General features: G+C 35.1%; 1 protein-coding gene across 2 annotated transcripts in view; it reads right to left on the bottom strand.

The window, feature by feature from the left end:
- Nucleotides 1–17,133, bottom strand: part of CNTN5 (contactin 5) — a 607,907-nt gene that overhangs the window by 175,977 nt on the left and 414,797 nt on the right. For both annotated transcript variants that reach the window (XM_064718603.1, XM_064718594.1), the window contains exon 7: nt 5,675–5,770. In XM_064718603.1, coding sequence (XP_064574673.1) covers nt 5,675–5,770 — 96 coding nt within the window. The remainder of the gene's footprint in view (nt 1–5,674; nt 5,771–17,133) is intronic.

A 17,133-nucleotide genomic window follows, 5' to 3' on the forward strand; every position in this document is an offset into this window, starting at 1 on the left:
ACAAAGGGTATAAAGATACGTGGCTGCCTGGGAGGGCAGACAGTGTGCTCATGGCTGACTGCTGAGCAGATCTCTGTTCGGCTGAAAGAACATCTTTTAGATAAACAATTAATAAACATAAAAACCGAAAGAAGAACTGAAGCCTCTTCTCGTCCTTCGATACACGGGCTGCCCCAAGGCCACCTCGGGCCTTTCCAGGCCCCTCAAACAGCCGAGATAAACCGGACAGGTAAACTGTGAGTTTTCAGTGCTTTGATAGGTGCCAGAAAAGCAATTATTCTGCCTTGGTCTCAAGGCAAAAGGAGAGATGTCACTTTCACCAGCATACTGGCCTCTCCTGGAAGCAAATTATTTAGCTTTCTACGCTAAAACTAGTTTGAAAATTCAGATTTGGGGAAAAAAAACCCAAAACAACCATATAATAGAAAAGAATCTGAATGTTACTTTGCTGCTTAATACATAATATTGTTTAATACAGTAAAAGTCACGGTCAGGAAGAAATTTCACCTCTACTGACAGGTTAAGGTGATGAAGTGCACCCACTCATGCCTAGAGAGGGCTGGAGCATCAGAAAACTAAGATATTGAAGGCTTCCTGTGATTTTGAAGAAACTGGTAATGGTTAGATTTAGGACAGAAGTTATCTGATGTTGTGGACTAAAATGCCACTGTTGGGTGTCTGGATCTTGGGACTTAAAATTAAAATAACAACATAACCTTAAAAAAACCTTGTGACCCTCAGATATATATAGACAGACATCTGAGAATTTTATTCCCAAAATCAGCTTAGTAAATTGAGATCCAGAGGATGCATGGACCCCTTCAGAACAGAATTTTCTGTGTCCTGCATATAGCTACCTGAGCCAATTGTCTGTAAACAAGGTAATGAGCACACTAAGAGCAGTCCAGCCCAAATATAACCATCTTGTTATCATAACTAATTTGCCTGGAGAAATTTACTAACCATTCTCTACCTGTATAAGGTGATTTACAGCCTGTCTTATTATTTTTATATATAATTTGTGCAGTGTTCAAAACAGAGGACTTCTAAGGCTATGTTTGACTTCAGTTGGACTTGGTTTCCAACTAGTAGAGAAGCTGCAATCTGAAACTGCAGATTTAATGCAAATGCAGCTTTCACGTTCCTTCAGCAGACCCTGAACAGTAAGAAGTGATAGGTTTGTGTTTACTTCCAAGGTGGATGTCTGACTGTGTCTGAAGTACACATAAATAGGAGCTTAGAATGACTTAAAGAAACTTTATTTTTTGTGAGTTTCTCCAATTAATATGAGGACCAAGAAAACTGTGTAGGTAACAGAAGAACAGGACAAAATTTTCTAGTGCACAGTAGCAGGAATTTTTAGCAGCTTGCCTGTTTAGCAGCACAGTATGCAGACATCCAGACAAGGATGTCTGTGATCCCCATGGCACTGGCATTAATCACCTTTGATGAAACTTTTCTCATGAAAAGTACAGTTTTATAACAGTGAAGGGGAGGTATAAAAGATGCAGCTTACAGCACAGTTTACAAACTTTGTAAGATCAGCTTTACCCTTTAGAAAGAGATTAAAAAAAAAGTTAGAGTTTAACATCAGTGCAGATGTCACATGCTGCAGATAGATTATGCAGCAGAGCTCCCTCCAGACGGCAGCATCCCTCTGAGGCAGGATGGAGCTCACATCTGCCTTCCCCTGTGTGCATCAGAGCTCTACTCATTCTAACAATGGGAATCGTCGTTCTCCATTAAGCTCATACTGAAAGCCTTGAATAAAAGCCTTAAAAAGCTCAGCTGAAAGTATTAATTCTGAGGGAAACATGTAAATCTGGATGAAAACTTCCATTCATTTTTAATCTTGCTATGGTAAACCTTGTAATTAAGATGATTAAATGGCTGAATAAAACCCTATATTTACATCATTTAAGATACCACAATGAAAAACCATAATCCTGTTTATGAAAAGAAAGCAGTAGAGGCATTTTAAATCGGAAACATCAAATGCTTGTTATTTAAGCAGTCAGTAATTAATGTAACTCTTGCTTAGCAAGGACAACTAAGAGTTAACTCACTAGGAAATGCCTCTTGGAGAAAAGAAATAATTGGGAAGAATCAGATATTGTGTTTATGGAAGAAAAAAAAAGATTAATTGTTATGTTTATGAATGATCAAGTTATCTACATTTAATATATTTCACAGGGGAGAAGTTAAGGATTAGCAACAAAAACAGCACTAGTGGGAAAGCTTCTGGAGTAGGCACATCAAAATGATACAGCACTCCCAAGGAAGCAAGAGGCAGCATTTTTTATGAGCAATGGTCCAGGAGAAGCAGGAGGTGACAATCTCTTGGTGGCTGTTTGACATAAAGAATTGGCAGAAAATCTTATCATTGAAAGTATTTTCTGTCCCCATTTTGAAGGAGAGGATAATGTCTCTCCAAAAAATCTCCCATAGTCTGTTGCCTTGCTATTACTCAGCAAAGATTACAATAACTTAAAAACTTATTTATTAAACTAAAGAGATAATTCTCTCATCTGAATCTTCATGGCAGCATTTAGAATCTATTTCAGGTGTGTTTACCACCCCACATTCCCCCTTGTTTTCCCTGTAAAATATTTGGACAACAATCTAATGAAAGCCTATATGAATAATATAAATACATCACAATTGTGCGTGTTTGCATGTTTAATGCATTACCTCTTGATAATATATCACAGCATAAATAAACAGAAATAAAGTCTATATGCATATGAAACTGCCTCTCTGATTAAAATCTTGTCAAAAGAAATTAAGGTAGTATTTTTCAGTCAGTGAGCTTTGTAAAGGCTTTCAGACTTTTTTCTAAAATTGTATTCTGTAAGATTAGAATGTAGGTACTATTTAATCAAAAGTATTTACTTTATCCTCCATTTGAAAATATGTTAATAAAACTATATCTCTCTCAATACAGTGTTTCGCTGTGTCATCTTTCTTTTCCCACAGTGTCTAAAAGGGCTCAAGTTGAAGTTCCTGGGCAAACTCATATGCAGTTATTGACTGGAGAGATTGAGGAATGGGATTCTGTTGAAGGACAAATGGCTAACGGGGTTGTGGAGCATTATTAGGCTTGATATTGTATCATGGATTTATCTCCTGTGATAAGTAATTGAAAATTATTTCTAAAGGTGCTGATCAATGTGAACAAGTCAATATCGCAAAGCTTGCAGTGTTCATCCACAAAAAATTCTCTATCATCAAAAATACTCCCATAACTCATGGTCTTGTAAATTTGAGATGTTCACACATTGCAAACATGCTCTGAATAATCTTTAGATTAGATGTATCCACTACAATATCTTAGGATCCACTTGAAAGTTTGTCTCCTGGGTAATTCATTGTTCAAAATTTCTTAGGGCTATTTAGAAGGTAATACCATCTTTACAAATCAGACACAGAAACTAAAATGGAGTACTGAAAAACTGAATGCTTAAAAAAAATTTTAGATGTTCCTGCACAGAAATACTTGAAGTACCTCTGCTTGGCAAAAGACCTTTTTACCTGGGCTTTTCATATTTGTTTTTAATTTCAGAATTAAATTCATACACTTCACTCTGAAATTTCAGGTTTTGTCCAGAATTATTTTTTACAAATGGACTCTGATCTGGCAGTCAACTTTCATTAATGTCTTGTATTTTATTGCCAGTGCTTTGTAAAATGATTTATTTTTGAAACACCACCAGGCCTGTAGATGTAGCTCTCCCCCTTTCAGGAGGACTCCAGTCATTGTATGAATATCACTTGCAGTCCGACTGCTGTACAAGAACTTACTGGTCCCCAGCACTTTGCAAAGAAGAACCTAAAGCAAATTTCCTGTGATAGAATCACAGATTTCTAAAGCAAATTTCCTGTGATAGAATCACAGATTTATTTAGGTTGGAAAACACCTCTAATATCATGAAGTCCAAGCAGTAAATCAGCACTAGTTCCACAATAATCTATGTCCTTAATAGCCACATCTACACACTTTTCAAATACCTCCAGGAATTGTGACTCTACCACTTCCCTGAGCAGCCTATTCCAGGGATTGACAACCCTTTGGATGAAGAACTGAATTACTTGCATTATGTAATGAACAAAAGGAAGGGAGGCCAAGTCCCCTTCCCATTGATAGGATCTTATGTTTACATGTGCATATCAGTGCTATTTTTCAGCTTTTGTAGATTACTTCATTACTCTGTAGAACCTTTTCTGGCTTAGCAATGGTGAAAAAATTATGCCAACAGAGGATAAAAATATTTTTCTGGAAGTAATTTTCCTGTTGGCATAGCCTACTGGTACTCAAACAATATAAATTAAAATGACTGAATGCTGTTTCTGAGCACTGTAGTTAGCACAGCAGGGGTTTTGCTGTCCCAGTGATGAAAATGAAGGATATTGATTTTCACCATCAAAGGCAATATCTGTGTAACAATAGTGTTAAAATCTGACAAAATAAAACGCAGAAGCATAATTTCAGGAAAACAATTCTAAATATTTTGATGATATGTAAAGGTGCATTTTGTGGAATGGCAGCTGTTAAAAGGTGTATGACAGTTTTACTCTTGATTATTGTCCATCTATCTTTTCAATCTCAGCTTGTTTGGGGAAATGAAATTCAGCTGCACTGCTGAAACTACCACTCACTTTTTCTGTCTACATCTTTTCCTTCTCAGTTTACTTATCACTATCAAGCCTTAACATCATGTACTCAACTGCATCATATAGACTGCAGTGTCAAACTCAGAAGGAGATTGTAGAGGCAACCACAAGAGAATTTGCTCAGAAGAGAGAAAAGCAGAGAGATGGCATTGATAACTGTAATACAGTAATAACAATCCTTGCAGTATAAATAGATACTGAACACATTTCCCTAACAGAAACTCAGAGGAGACTTTATTTTCCATCTGCAATGTTACTTTTCTTCAGGCCTAAAATTTGGAGTAGAAAAATCCCCTCAGTACAGACCTCATTTCCCAGAGAAGAAAAGGATAGCCTATACCACATCTGCCAAAAACCATGTTGTTCTGTCTAGCATGGTGTCTCCAGGTGTTGTATGGCACGGAGATATAAGGATGTCCCCAGCTGTCTACTGATTTTTGCAGGAGCGTCAATTTGAAAAGCAAAAAAGTAACCTCTCTGGAATACCTATGTTTTCATGTGGGAATCAACAGGCATTTCATAGAATTGATGGTAATTCTGACTTTTAGCAATGATGCAGTTTTATGAAACTGAGTTATACAGTGAAAGGAAGTAACTAAATCATGTCTCTACTGCTGAAAAGGAGATAAAATTTATATTCAACAAAAGTACCAAGACATAGGAATTTGGAGCAATTTCTGAAGGCTTCTAAACACTATAAGCAATCTTTTGTGACTTCAAGGCAGCCATATTCCCTATTGGTGGCATGGAGACTATTGTTACATTCAAGTTCTGTACTAGGAATTAGACACTCTTCTAGCAGAAACTTTGCTGCTATTCATTGGCATTTGCAATATGTGAGCTTGAATTAGTCCTTTGGTACTCCAAAAACTGTCAGGAGGATGGTGGATATCTCATATTTGAAGTTCCACAATCAAATACATACTGTATCTAAAGTCCTGGGCACCCAATAATGAGGAAACTGTAAAGGAGGAGCATGAATACAGGCTGCAGCCTACTGTACCTGGAGAATGAAGTGGAGGGGAGCACATCAGAACAACTCCTTGGCCTTCACGTACAGATACAGCACTTCTTGTCCGACCGCTAAAATTCCCCAGATCTATCAAAAGAACAGAACATTTTGGTTACATACCAAAGATTTTAAATTTTTTGGCTGCCACGACTTCCATTTTATTTCCTCTTTTAAAGCTTTTTCATACCTTGATCTATAATAGGAGGGCCTGAAAAATAAATCTATTTCCTTTATAAAAAATTCTGTGTTGCATCAGCACTTTATTCCTTCTTTAGTGCGTTTGCATACAGGATGAAAAAAAAGCAGCAGACTATATATATATATATACACACACACACACACACACACACATATATATATATATTCCATTATATTCCATTTACAAATACATATGATAGTACTTTTCTTTCCTTTTACTATATGCTTGATTTTCTCCCTTGGTAGAAGGGATTCATATGAAGTGAAAACGAAGAAATACAGCTGGAGGGAATACCTCAACTAACATCCAGACTGATGATGTTGCAGACCCCACTTGGACATTGCACACAGGACATGGTGATGACAGAAAGGAAAATCAGCACATTGGTTCTAAAACTATAGAACATTGCTACTCTATAGCACATTTACTCTTTCAAATAATTTTCTTCTGATTTCTCTGATGCTATAAGTCCAAACCAGTATGAGTAAACGTGTTTTCCCTCCAAAAGTTTCCCTCCATCAGGGCAATAAGAAGCATTTCACTATTGGAACAAAAATTTTGAATAAAGTTGCAGGGCACTGCTATAAACAGTTCATTGTGATTATTTAAAGCCTCTCAACCGGAAGATCCTATTATTCCATTTACCACACAGAACACTCAACATGGATTCATATGTGTTGTGGATAATAATACTCTAGCATTTATATCTGTAATAAAGAGATATGAGAGTTCAGTTCTGCCATCAGATTGTTAATGTCTTCACCTATTCCTCAGAGCCAGTGATGGTGTTTAAACCTCTGTTCTCTCAGGGGTTTTCTAGAGAATATTCCATCTGATGTGGATCAAGGTGAAGAGAGCAGCAACAAGATATTTTTGAAAAGGATACAGAAGATTCAGGAAGCATTAAAGGAGGATTTGGAAAAAAAAAATTTTTTTCCTATTAGTTGTAGCAACCTTTAAATATATTTTCTTCCATTTCCTGCTTTGAATGTGCATTGGGATGGAAAAATGTACTTTTTTTTCAAATGAAAATCAAAGATATTTTTTCTTATTTTAAATGAAAAGTAATTCATATGACTCAAGTTTCCATTTGTTCAAAACAATTATTTTCAAACTAAAGGAAGAGAGTATCAAAGAACTTTGAATTTCAGCTTTTTTGGCTATCTATTGGTTCTGAACTGAATTTCTTGTTAGCATATGACAGAAAAAGGATTAGCAGGTACAAAAGAAGGGATTTAGCTCTAAAACAAATAAATGTAGAGAAGCTTAAAAGGAAGGAAAGGCAAAGGATCATGCTTGCAGTTCTCCCTCATTAAAGTAATAAATGCAATAAGGAAAAATGAAATTAATGGAAAATTTAATTACTTTCTTCTAAATCTCAGCCATTACATCTCTATCCATACTGGAAATAAAAGGCAGCTACAGAAAATTTGTACAAACACCTTTCATTTCACTTTAAAACTCTAAAGAGGTAGATAATAAAAGAAATGGTGGACGGAACCCAGCTTTAGAGAAGAGAACTGTAACCTCTCACACAGCGACACCAGCCTTTGGTTCACTACTCTTGCTGCAGTATAAACCTGAAACACGTGTGACATGTCAGAATGCCCCACGCAGAATGAGTCTGTCCTTCATCTTATTATGATGTCTATGGCTGATAGATAAGAAAATGCCTTCTCGTGCTCCATAGGTGTTCATCTTGTGCCCTGAAAGATTAATTTACTCATATCTCAGTTCTAGTGGCAAAGATGGTAACATACATTATGTTGTTTTAAAAGCATTTCCTGAAGTTCAGCTACATAACTCCCATACTTTTTAACATAAGAAACAGCACTGAACACTTTGAAAAAATGTATTTAAGTGCCAGCCACCATGTCTAGTGTAACTTACTATTAACAATATCTATGCAAACCACACATTTAGATGGAGGGCATGTGGCAGGACTAATCAAATTTCCCTCACTGCTGAGAAATTATTCAATTAAAAACATTATATAGTGTCACTAGTGTACAACCTGTGAGACAGGAGTGGTCTCCACTGTAAAAGGGAAATAGTAGAAAAATTCCAGAGCTACTGATGATGCCAGACATTAAATCCAATGGGTTTAGTGTAGTACTTTCTGGATGTCAAATTTACACTGCAAGTGTATTTACATTAGCTCAGAGTAGTATTTGGTCTTTGAGAGAAGTTGTGACCTTCAGAACACCATTTATATATCTGATCCAAAGGAGCTGCCAGGTAGTGCTGCTCTCTCCACAGTGACTATTCCCATTTTTTGGAAATGAGCTAAAGCATGGGTTTCTCTCAGCACATACACCTATGTATTGATATGTGTTGTGGAACAATGACACCACCACAAGACTATCAGTTTTAACATGACTCAGTAGAAAAGGAAACACTTCCACAGAAAGTGAAAGGAGTTAAAGGGAAATAAATGAGGAAAACCTCAAGGGAATCAAAGCAACCAAAAACCTTTGAAGGTCTAACAATAAAATAAATATTTAAATAAAAGGGGGAAAGTTCTGCGATTGACAGAAGGACTTTTACAAAAGTTGGATCAGTTTTTAGCCTTTAATGGCCTTCCAAGTCACCTTCACTGCAGTTTGCTTTTTAGGTAAGTGCAGGAGTGATCATTGATTCACTGTGCTCATCAGCTGGCTGCAGCTAATGGGGGCAACAGGTTTTTGTGACCCAGTCAACAGTCAAGGGGTAACTGCTATGAAATTAGGATCAAATTAAAGATGAAAAACAGATCTTGTTTTTATTGTAGGCAATTATTGCTTGGTAACCTAGCATGGAAGCTGTAAAAGTCTCTGTACTTCATTATCAGCGACTTAAACCAGTCAATTTAGCTTTAAAGTAGAAATTAGATTGGTGCAGAACAATGTCCTCTGCCAGCTCAGTTCTGTAAGTTTAAACTGTTTTATATGCAAATTTATTATGCAGTTTAAAATGGACATAATATGATATGTATTAAAATGTTTAAAGACATATCCTGAAGATACCCAGACAAGAATAAAGCAGGCAATATTCTTTCCAATAAGGTAAAAATAGCTCTACACAAGGAGAGATTCTTCTATCAGGCCAAGGACAAACTTATTTATTGCATTGTCACAAAGAGAGGGTAGCCTTCCTCTCCTTGGATTTGAAAGACAGGACTAAGAAATAGACCTTGAGCTGGAATTGTAGCTCCTTTAAAAAGGTAAGATTTACAGGGAAAAGAATTCCATCAAAACATGTTTTTCAAAATCCCATTATAACCTAAATCAAAAACATGCTTTGACTGTACACCCTAAACAATGGAAAATATAAATGTTCTGTTTAATAACCCACAAGATATAGAAGAATGAAAGGTGGATATTGAAAAGATACAATATGTGATTGTATAGGAAAGTTTTACACTGAATGAATTAAACACAATACCCAGAATATCCAATAGTCCAAGAAAATTAATAGATTATTTTATGTTGACATACGCTTGTTTTGTAGGAATACCAGATTAAGTAAATAGAGCTGTATTAGTAGGGTCACTCATTTGACCTAAGTGTAACTTTTAATACTGAAATTATTCATTAGAAAAAGTGTGAAAGGAAGTTTGAGAAAAAAGATTTTTACCATGACAGAAACATCATCTCACCAGTGATAATGGGAGAAGTATACATCTTGAACTTTAAAAATCACATTACCATATGAATTTTAGGTGATAAAATAAGAGCAACACTCAAACACTTTAAAATGTATCATGCTTATTATCATTGCTGCTGTTATTATTTATTACGAGAAAAGTTTTAATTCTTCATGGATCATCAGACTGACAAGATGTGAAAAAGGTTCTTTTTCTTTCTCAGAGAAGTTACTATGCAAAAACAGAAATAGAGAGAGAGCATAGGAAAACAATGAAGCAGTCCAAGCCTGCATGACAACAGCCCTCTCTCTGTACATCTGCAGAGCCATTAAAGTGTTTTAATGAAAGGGGGGTCCATGCACAGATTTTTTCAGGGAGTGCTGACAAAAGGTGACAAGGAACTCAGGAGAATGTTTAAAGATTCCTCTCTGAAAGTGTGAAAAACAGAGAAAGGACACACAAGATACTGTACTTATATTTAAACTAGCATATTCAGAATCTTTCTCAGATATTGCAAGATTTTTTTTTCTCAGAAAAAAAATAAAGAAGGATCTTTGAATAATGGCACTGCACAGATGTGTTCTTGCAAAAACAAAGGACTTTTTTATGTACATGTATCGGCATGAAATTTAAGGTATATAATATTGATTCATTGCCCCTGAACTAAGTTTTCACAATGAAAGGCAGATGAATAGTCAAATACACAAACATTTTTCTGTCCTTAATGACATATTTCTATTTATATAATTTCTTATAAATGATAACACTTTAAAAATACCTGGTTTACTGTTTATTGTTCTTCATTTAGTTGTATGTCATGGCTATGTCTAGCAGTTTTACCTTGTAAATAGAAACATTTTTTGATGCTTTCTACATTTCCTATCACAGTGAAGTCATGAATTCATAAATGTGGCAAATACATTCTATCATAATACAATACATTAGAGAGATAATTAACTATCCTAGTGTCCTGGTTTTGTCTTAAATAGAGTTAATTTTCTTCTTAGTAGCTGGTGCTGTGCTGTGTTTTGGATTTATGTCACTAATGTTGACAAAACATTAATGTGCTCATTGTTGCTGAGCAGTGATTATCTGAAATCAAGGACTTTTGAGTGCTTCATGCTCTGCCAGTGAGGAGGGCACAAGAAGCAGGGAGGCAGCATTGCCGGGGCAGCTGACCCGAACTGGCCAGAGGGATATTCCGTAGCACAGAGCATCCAGCTCAGTGTATGAACTGGGGGGAGCTGGTCGGGAGGCATCGATCGCTGCTGGGGGACGGGCTGGGCATCAGTCAGGGGGTGGTGAATAACTGCACTGTGCATCTCTTGTCTCTCTTGGGTTTTGTTCCTTTCACTTTCTGTTTCCTCCTTTTTAATTACAATTTGAATTACTATTGTTAGCATTATAAATATTATTTTTTTTGTTATTAATATATCGTACTGTATTTCAGTTATTAATATATATAACTATTGACTAAATTGATTTATAGAATTGTGTATTAAATCTAGTACAATTACTTTTTATTTTAAAATTCTTACCCAAAATGGGTGGTTTCTATTTATTAATTATTATTATTAATTAAAAAAACTTTAACTTTTTATGAGAAAAAAATAGACTAGTTCACTATTTACTATGCCATAATTTTTAAAAGAGAATACTACATTTCAATTAAAATATTCACTACTGGTGATCCTACACAGATTTTTCTAAGTTATGAATTGATATGCTTCTTCCATTGTTTTGTCTTGTCTAAATACTTATTTTTTTCTATAATCTAATCTTGCACAGAGAAATACCCCAGGAAGGTTGAGGAAATTCTTGGTGTTGAAGAAGTTTTCCTTTTTTTATGCCTAGTTTCAATAACATCAATTAATAAAATCAGTATCATCAATAAAGCTTAATGCTACCCCAAGCCTTGAGAAAAAAGGGAATTCGTAGGTACCAAAATCTCCCTGAAATTCAGTAGGATTTCTGCATTCATAAATCCTGAAGTACTGGACCAAAGTGGATTACAAGAAATATTGACATACAGAATAAAATAATAAGATTATGTTGAAAACTTCAGAGCTACTGTATGATTCAACTTGGCATGTTAAGTTCACAATAATTAGGATGTTCATGGTTACAGTTGCTGGTGGTTATGATTAATTAGTTATAATCATTCTGTGTCTGTCAGGTTTCATCTCTTCCCACATGAATTATTTCAGCACGCTTCTCAGCTGTCTTTCATGACTGTATAATGCAATTTCCAGGAAAAACACAGAATCAAGTGGAAATATTATAGTTAAGTATTTTTCACCCTTTCATTCTGTCATTTAGAGGAAACAACTAAACTCAAACAAATAAGCAACCAATCTTAAGCGACAAATGAAAAATTTTCAAATGCAGATTCCAACATTTAACCACAAAAGTAAAGTGGGACAATAAATATTACTGCTTGCAGAGCTTCTCAGCAAACAGATTTTTTCACTTGAGTAATATATGCAATATATTTTTTTAAACACATTGTTTTACATAATGTTATCTGCGTCTTGAAAAACACACATTTGTATTTCCAACATTCTCCACAGAAGTTCCTGACACTGAGTGGTATACTACTATTTATGCACTGTGCAAATCCTGTGCACATGATTGCACCTTCTTTTTTTTTCCTTTCTTCTTATGAGTCTTCCTTCCCTTTTTGTTGATTTCTCTTTTAGTAACTTTTTTCCAATTAAGTTAATTATAAACATTCAAGGATATATTGCGAACAATCTTTCATGTTGTTGTGAGTTTCTTCAGCTGGATGTGACTTTTCCTTCTTGGGATTTTGGAAGATTTAACACAGAATGACTATCATAGTACAGTTTCTTATCATATGATGTGATATGAAATGGACAGTGACTAATCTCCATAGAGTTTATTGGAAAATTCCTGTGTAGGTGTTATGGTCCACAGGAAGCTGTAACAGTAGTACACAGAAAAAAACCCTTTTCCTACCCTCTGAGTGAACAAGTCATTAAAGATAACTTGTTCTGTATTTTATTGAGCTAATTTATAATAGAAATTGCACTAAAACATTTGTTGTATGTATTTATTACTTTTAGTTCATGGATTCTACTCCTAAAATAATATAATGGTGGCAAAGGAAATAAGCTTTCCCAAGTTCAGAAGTGATGGCAATGAGCTCATCTAAATTAAAAACTTTACAACTTCCATAGTATCTGTATCTGAGACTATCTTGCTGGCATGATACAGACAAAGAATCTGCAGGAAATGAAAGAAAAGCCTGACCTCCCAGGGTCCCTGTTATGAAGATAAAATGTAAGATGTTTGATAGTGTTTCAGTCAATAGTCTTTTTTTTCTCTCCCCTGAATTCTTCATAATTTGTTTCAGAATGCCATTATATGCATGAACTGAGACAAATATTGAGAAGCACTGTTCAGGTCTAAGGTTTGGGGAGTGGCATGATTGTTCAGGTTTCAGTAATAGCTGGAGGCTTTTATTCACCATTTCCATGAGACATGACATATCAAATTCTGATTCTACTCTAGACAGGTCATTTTGCTGCACTGACTTTTCAGCAGACTAATGTGTATAAATGCCTCCATACTTCACTTCTGCTTTGTCATAAAGAAAAGAAGAAGGTCATAATCTCCCAGAAATTATTTATTTGATCTTCTATGAGAGTTGTAGTGCCCAGCACGACCTACAAGTCAATTGTGACAAGATAACGAAGTGCTTGGACACATCCAAGGAGTAAATCTGGAAGACCTTGGTCTTAGCTGAATAGCTCAACTGGAAATTAAGGCCGTGCAAACAGAGAGTTGCCTAGGTAGCAGCTTTTTGTTACATACGATGCTAGGTAATGTTTTTTATAAAACAGTTTGTATTGGAACATGTTATTCTGCTTAATATCAGGGTGGTATCAGCCACTGAAAATCACAGTTTAGGATATGAGCATGTAATTTTACAAGTCAGAGTCATCAAAGATAACTAAATTGTCACAAATCAGCTGAGCAACTATAAATCATCATCTACGTAGTTTGATTTTTTCAATCTGTAATCTGTACCCCATTAATTAATTAATAGCCCTGTAAAGGTAGTCTGAGCATTCCTTTAATGATCTAATGTGTTGCAAATGAATGGCAAAATATTTATTCATTTTTATGACCAGAAAAGGTAAACATTCTTAGAAGGTTTCATAATTTCATAAAGTCTTGGCTAAAGCAGTTTCAAATGCTTTCTAAAAGGCATTTACTTCTTCCATTTCTCTCTTTGCATTCTAATGTTATTTCCTTATGTCATTTATTTTCTAATTCTGCACATATTAGTGTCAGAGAGCTTGCATAGGATGAAGCATATCTCCTCTCCTCTCCTCTCCTCTCCTCTCCTCTCCTCTCCTCTCCTCTCCTCTCCTCTCCTCTCCTCTCCTCTCCTCTCCTCTCCTCTCCTCTCCTCTCCTCTCCTCTCCTCTCCTCTCCTCTCCTCTCCTCTCCTCTCCTCTCCTCTCCTCTCCTCTCCTCTCGAGATACTCCTTTGAGTATCCTCAAAGATGTAATCACAGTCATTGCTTTAGGAATGTATATCAGGCAGAAATCTCTCAGCGCTTCATCTGATCTTTTAGCTCCTTTGCCACCTGTCACAATTATGTATTATCACCCACAGATCAATAGAAATAAAACTAAAATATGTATCCTGAACTATGTTGGTTAGGTGCTCCACAATACTGATTGATTTCTTTAAGCAATCTAATAATTGCATCTCTTCTTTTGCGTGCCCTTCCTAGAGCAATTGCTACCAAGCATGTCCCAGCTGTAAGTTTTTTTTAATGACTTTTGATACAGAAACAAAATGCAAGCAAAGCTGTAAGGCTGTTGATTTTGAAGCTATGGGCAATTTGTTAGTATTTCTAATGCAATGGGGAAGAACAGCAGGACAGCAGGACAGCTTCTCCTCTCATATGGACTGCTGACAATACGATATTCAAGGGTATCAAATACTAGACCATGCTGTCTAATCCTGCAGCTATTCCTAACCATAATAATGTGCATTACTTTAAAAAACAAACAAACAAACAAAAAAAACCCCAAAACAAAAAAATCTTCGACAGATATTTCTGGAGAAGACAACTGACCTTGCAAACAGGACAGGTCTGGGCATCCTACCAAGGAACCATACTTCCTCTTAATTAATAAAAATGAATTACACAGCATTTGTAAGACTTGATTGACCATAATCACAGTCCTATATTTAGACAAAGCTTTGCCACACACTGGTGCAGCACAGCTATTGTGTAGTGTGGGTAAAATCAACCACTGAGATGTTAAATAAAGAAAAAAAAAGAGAAAAATTTCGGACTGGAGAAGATTTGGGCCCTGAATACATTAATTCTCCATGGAATAGGAAAACTTCTGTCACAGTAATCAGACCTGTAGTACTAGCCTAGTAGGAAAGTACCATAAAGGAGTTACAACAGGTATTCAGAGACAGTCAGACATTAAAGAAGATATGGAGGAACTTGTTGAAAGAGTCTAGCCATTTTAAATATATGGTGTGCTTTTGGCAGAACAGAGTAAATACACCATGAGGAAAAGAATCCAAGGTTCTGTCTTGAATAGACAGCATACAGAAAGCAAAAATTCAATTCAGGAAAACAAAAGAGGCAATGTGTTGAAAAAAAAATCTGGATTTTATACTGAAGTAGACCAAATAATTGGAGACTGTGAAATAAAGACTGTGAAGGGGAATCTCCAGATTTTAATATTATGAATTTATGTAAAGAATGAATTAGATTGTAATGAATATCAAAAAGAAAATCCAGCAAACAAAATCCAGGGATTAAGTAGTTACAGATCAACAGTTTTTGCAGCAGTGTTGGGAGATGATCATTGACTGGCTTAGAGCAAATAGATCTGTAACCTCAGATGTGCTGAAAGGATTGTTTCTGAATGCGGTATTAATTTAAAAAGGACCTAATACAGCTAACAAAAAAGTAATAGGTGAAATTTTGCATATATGTGTCTGAAATATTTCAGGGGTAAAATCTTACTCATACCTGTCAGCTTCTAGATAAGTTAACATTATATGTTATAAAAGTATTTTTTTCCCAGCTCCAATGAGAATGGTAGTTGTTTTCAGCAAAAAGTGCTGGGATTCTGCTGTCTGAAAATCAGGTCCTTTGAAAACTTCTCTGTCAGATAAGTATGATGTGTTTTTCTGATGCCATACACGTTAAAAGAGGTTGATAAATCTGAAAGACTTCAGAGAAAAGTTATGACATTAATTTGCATTACAGAAAACGTTTTATAGTGATAAATGTTTAAACGTAAAAAAACCTAACCTGACGGAGTTTAAGGTGAGAAAAAGAAAAAGAGTTTTCCATAATTTCTTTTTCTTAAAAAAAATATCCTGGTTTCTGAATCAATCTCCTAGTGAGTTTAACTGATCCTACAAAGAAGCTTCATGCGATTCTTGGAATTCCATCTAGAAATGGTTCCCTCACACTCATTTGGTATGGTGATTTAAATATGTGCATAATATTTTCCATAGAGTGGAATATAATTTCTGATATAAATATCCATGCAAAAAAAAATGTATATTAAAAGTGATAGTAAACTAAGGCATACTCTTAAAAATATAAAAATAATAGAAATATAAAGGCTTTTCAGTGATGTGTGGGACATCACAGGAAAATGGTATCAGATTATTGCAATGTTATTACTTGAATAATGATTGATGAATTTTTTTTTGAAGGAGTGACATGTAAGGAAATGGTACCTAAATACCTGGGGAGAATGGCATCCATACTATCAGTGTAATTTATTATCAACTATTTTGTTCAATTCATTGTAACCCACTCTACTCTATGGATGTTTCACACTGTGAGAATAGGAATGGGATTTTTATCAGGGTAATTGTAAATTATTGACAAGAATAACCTCAGTGGTAGTGTACATTAATTTTATCCAAGTCAATTACTACTAGATATTATACATTTCCAATTAACAATACAAGCATAGATTTTAGATTAAAATTAACTGTAATTAAGTTTGCTATGAGTAAAACTATAATGTTAGAATATTTAGACTTAGGGGTTCAGATAGTCATATTATAAATATCTATGTTCTACCAAATTTTACTAAAATGTAAGCAAACCTAAAATGAATACTATAGGGACTATATAGTGGTGACTAGTATTTGAGGAGGTGCATATGTGATTATACTTATAGGTAACAATTTGGTGTTACCTATAAGTATATATATAAGGCTGAAAAAGACTTTATTTAAAGACTGACTTTTACATAAATTATTTTGAATGTAAAGAAATAAAATCTTAAATTGTTGCCCCTATTATTTGAACTATTTTTTTTTTTATTGGAAGGAGTTATTTCCCTTCTAACATTTTACCACAAAAGCACAGTTGCTTTGTAGCTATATCTGAGCCAACTATCCAAGTCTTCCTTTCAAGGCAATGCAAAGAAATAGACACTTCAAAGGCCTGATTCATTTGACCTATTTTAGATGTCAACTTGACATGAATGAATTGCATCCCAGTAGTGCAACAGATTAAATAGGAAATCAAAACAATTAGATCAGTTGCAGCTGCCTATGGTGTTGACAGTCTGACATTAAAGGAGAATGAA

Source organism: Zonotrichia leucophrys, chromosome 1, assembly GCF_028769735.1.
Source record: "Zonotrichia leucophrys gambelii isolate GWCS_2022_RI chromosome 1, RI_Zleu_2.0, whole genome shotgun sequence".
NCBI lineage: Eukaryota > Metazoa > Chordata > Aves > Passeriformes > Passerellidae > Zonotrichia > Zonotrichia leucophrys.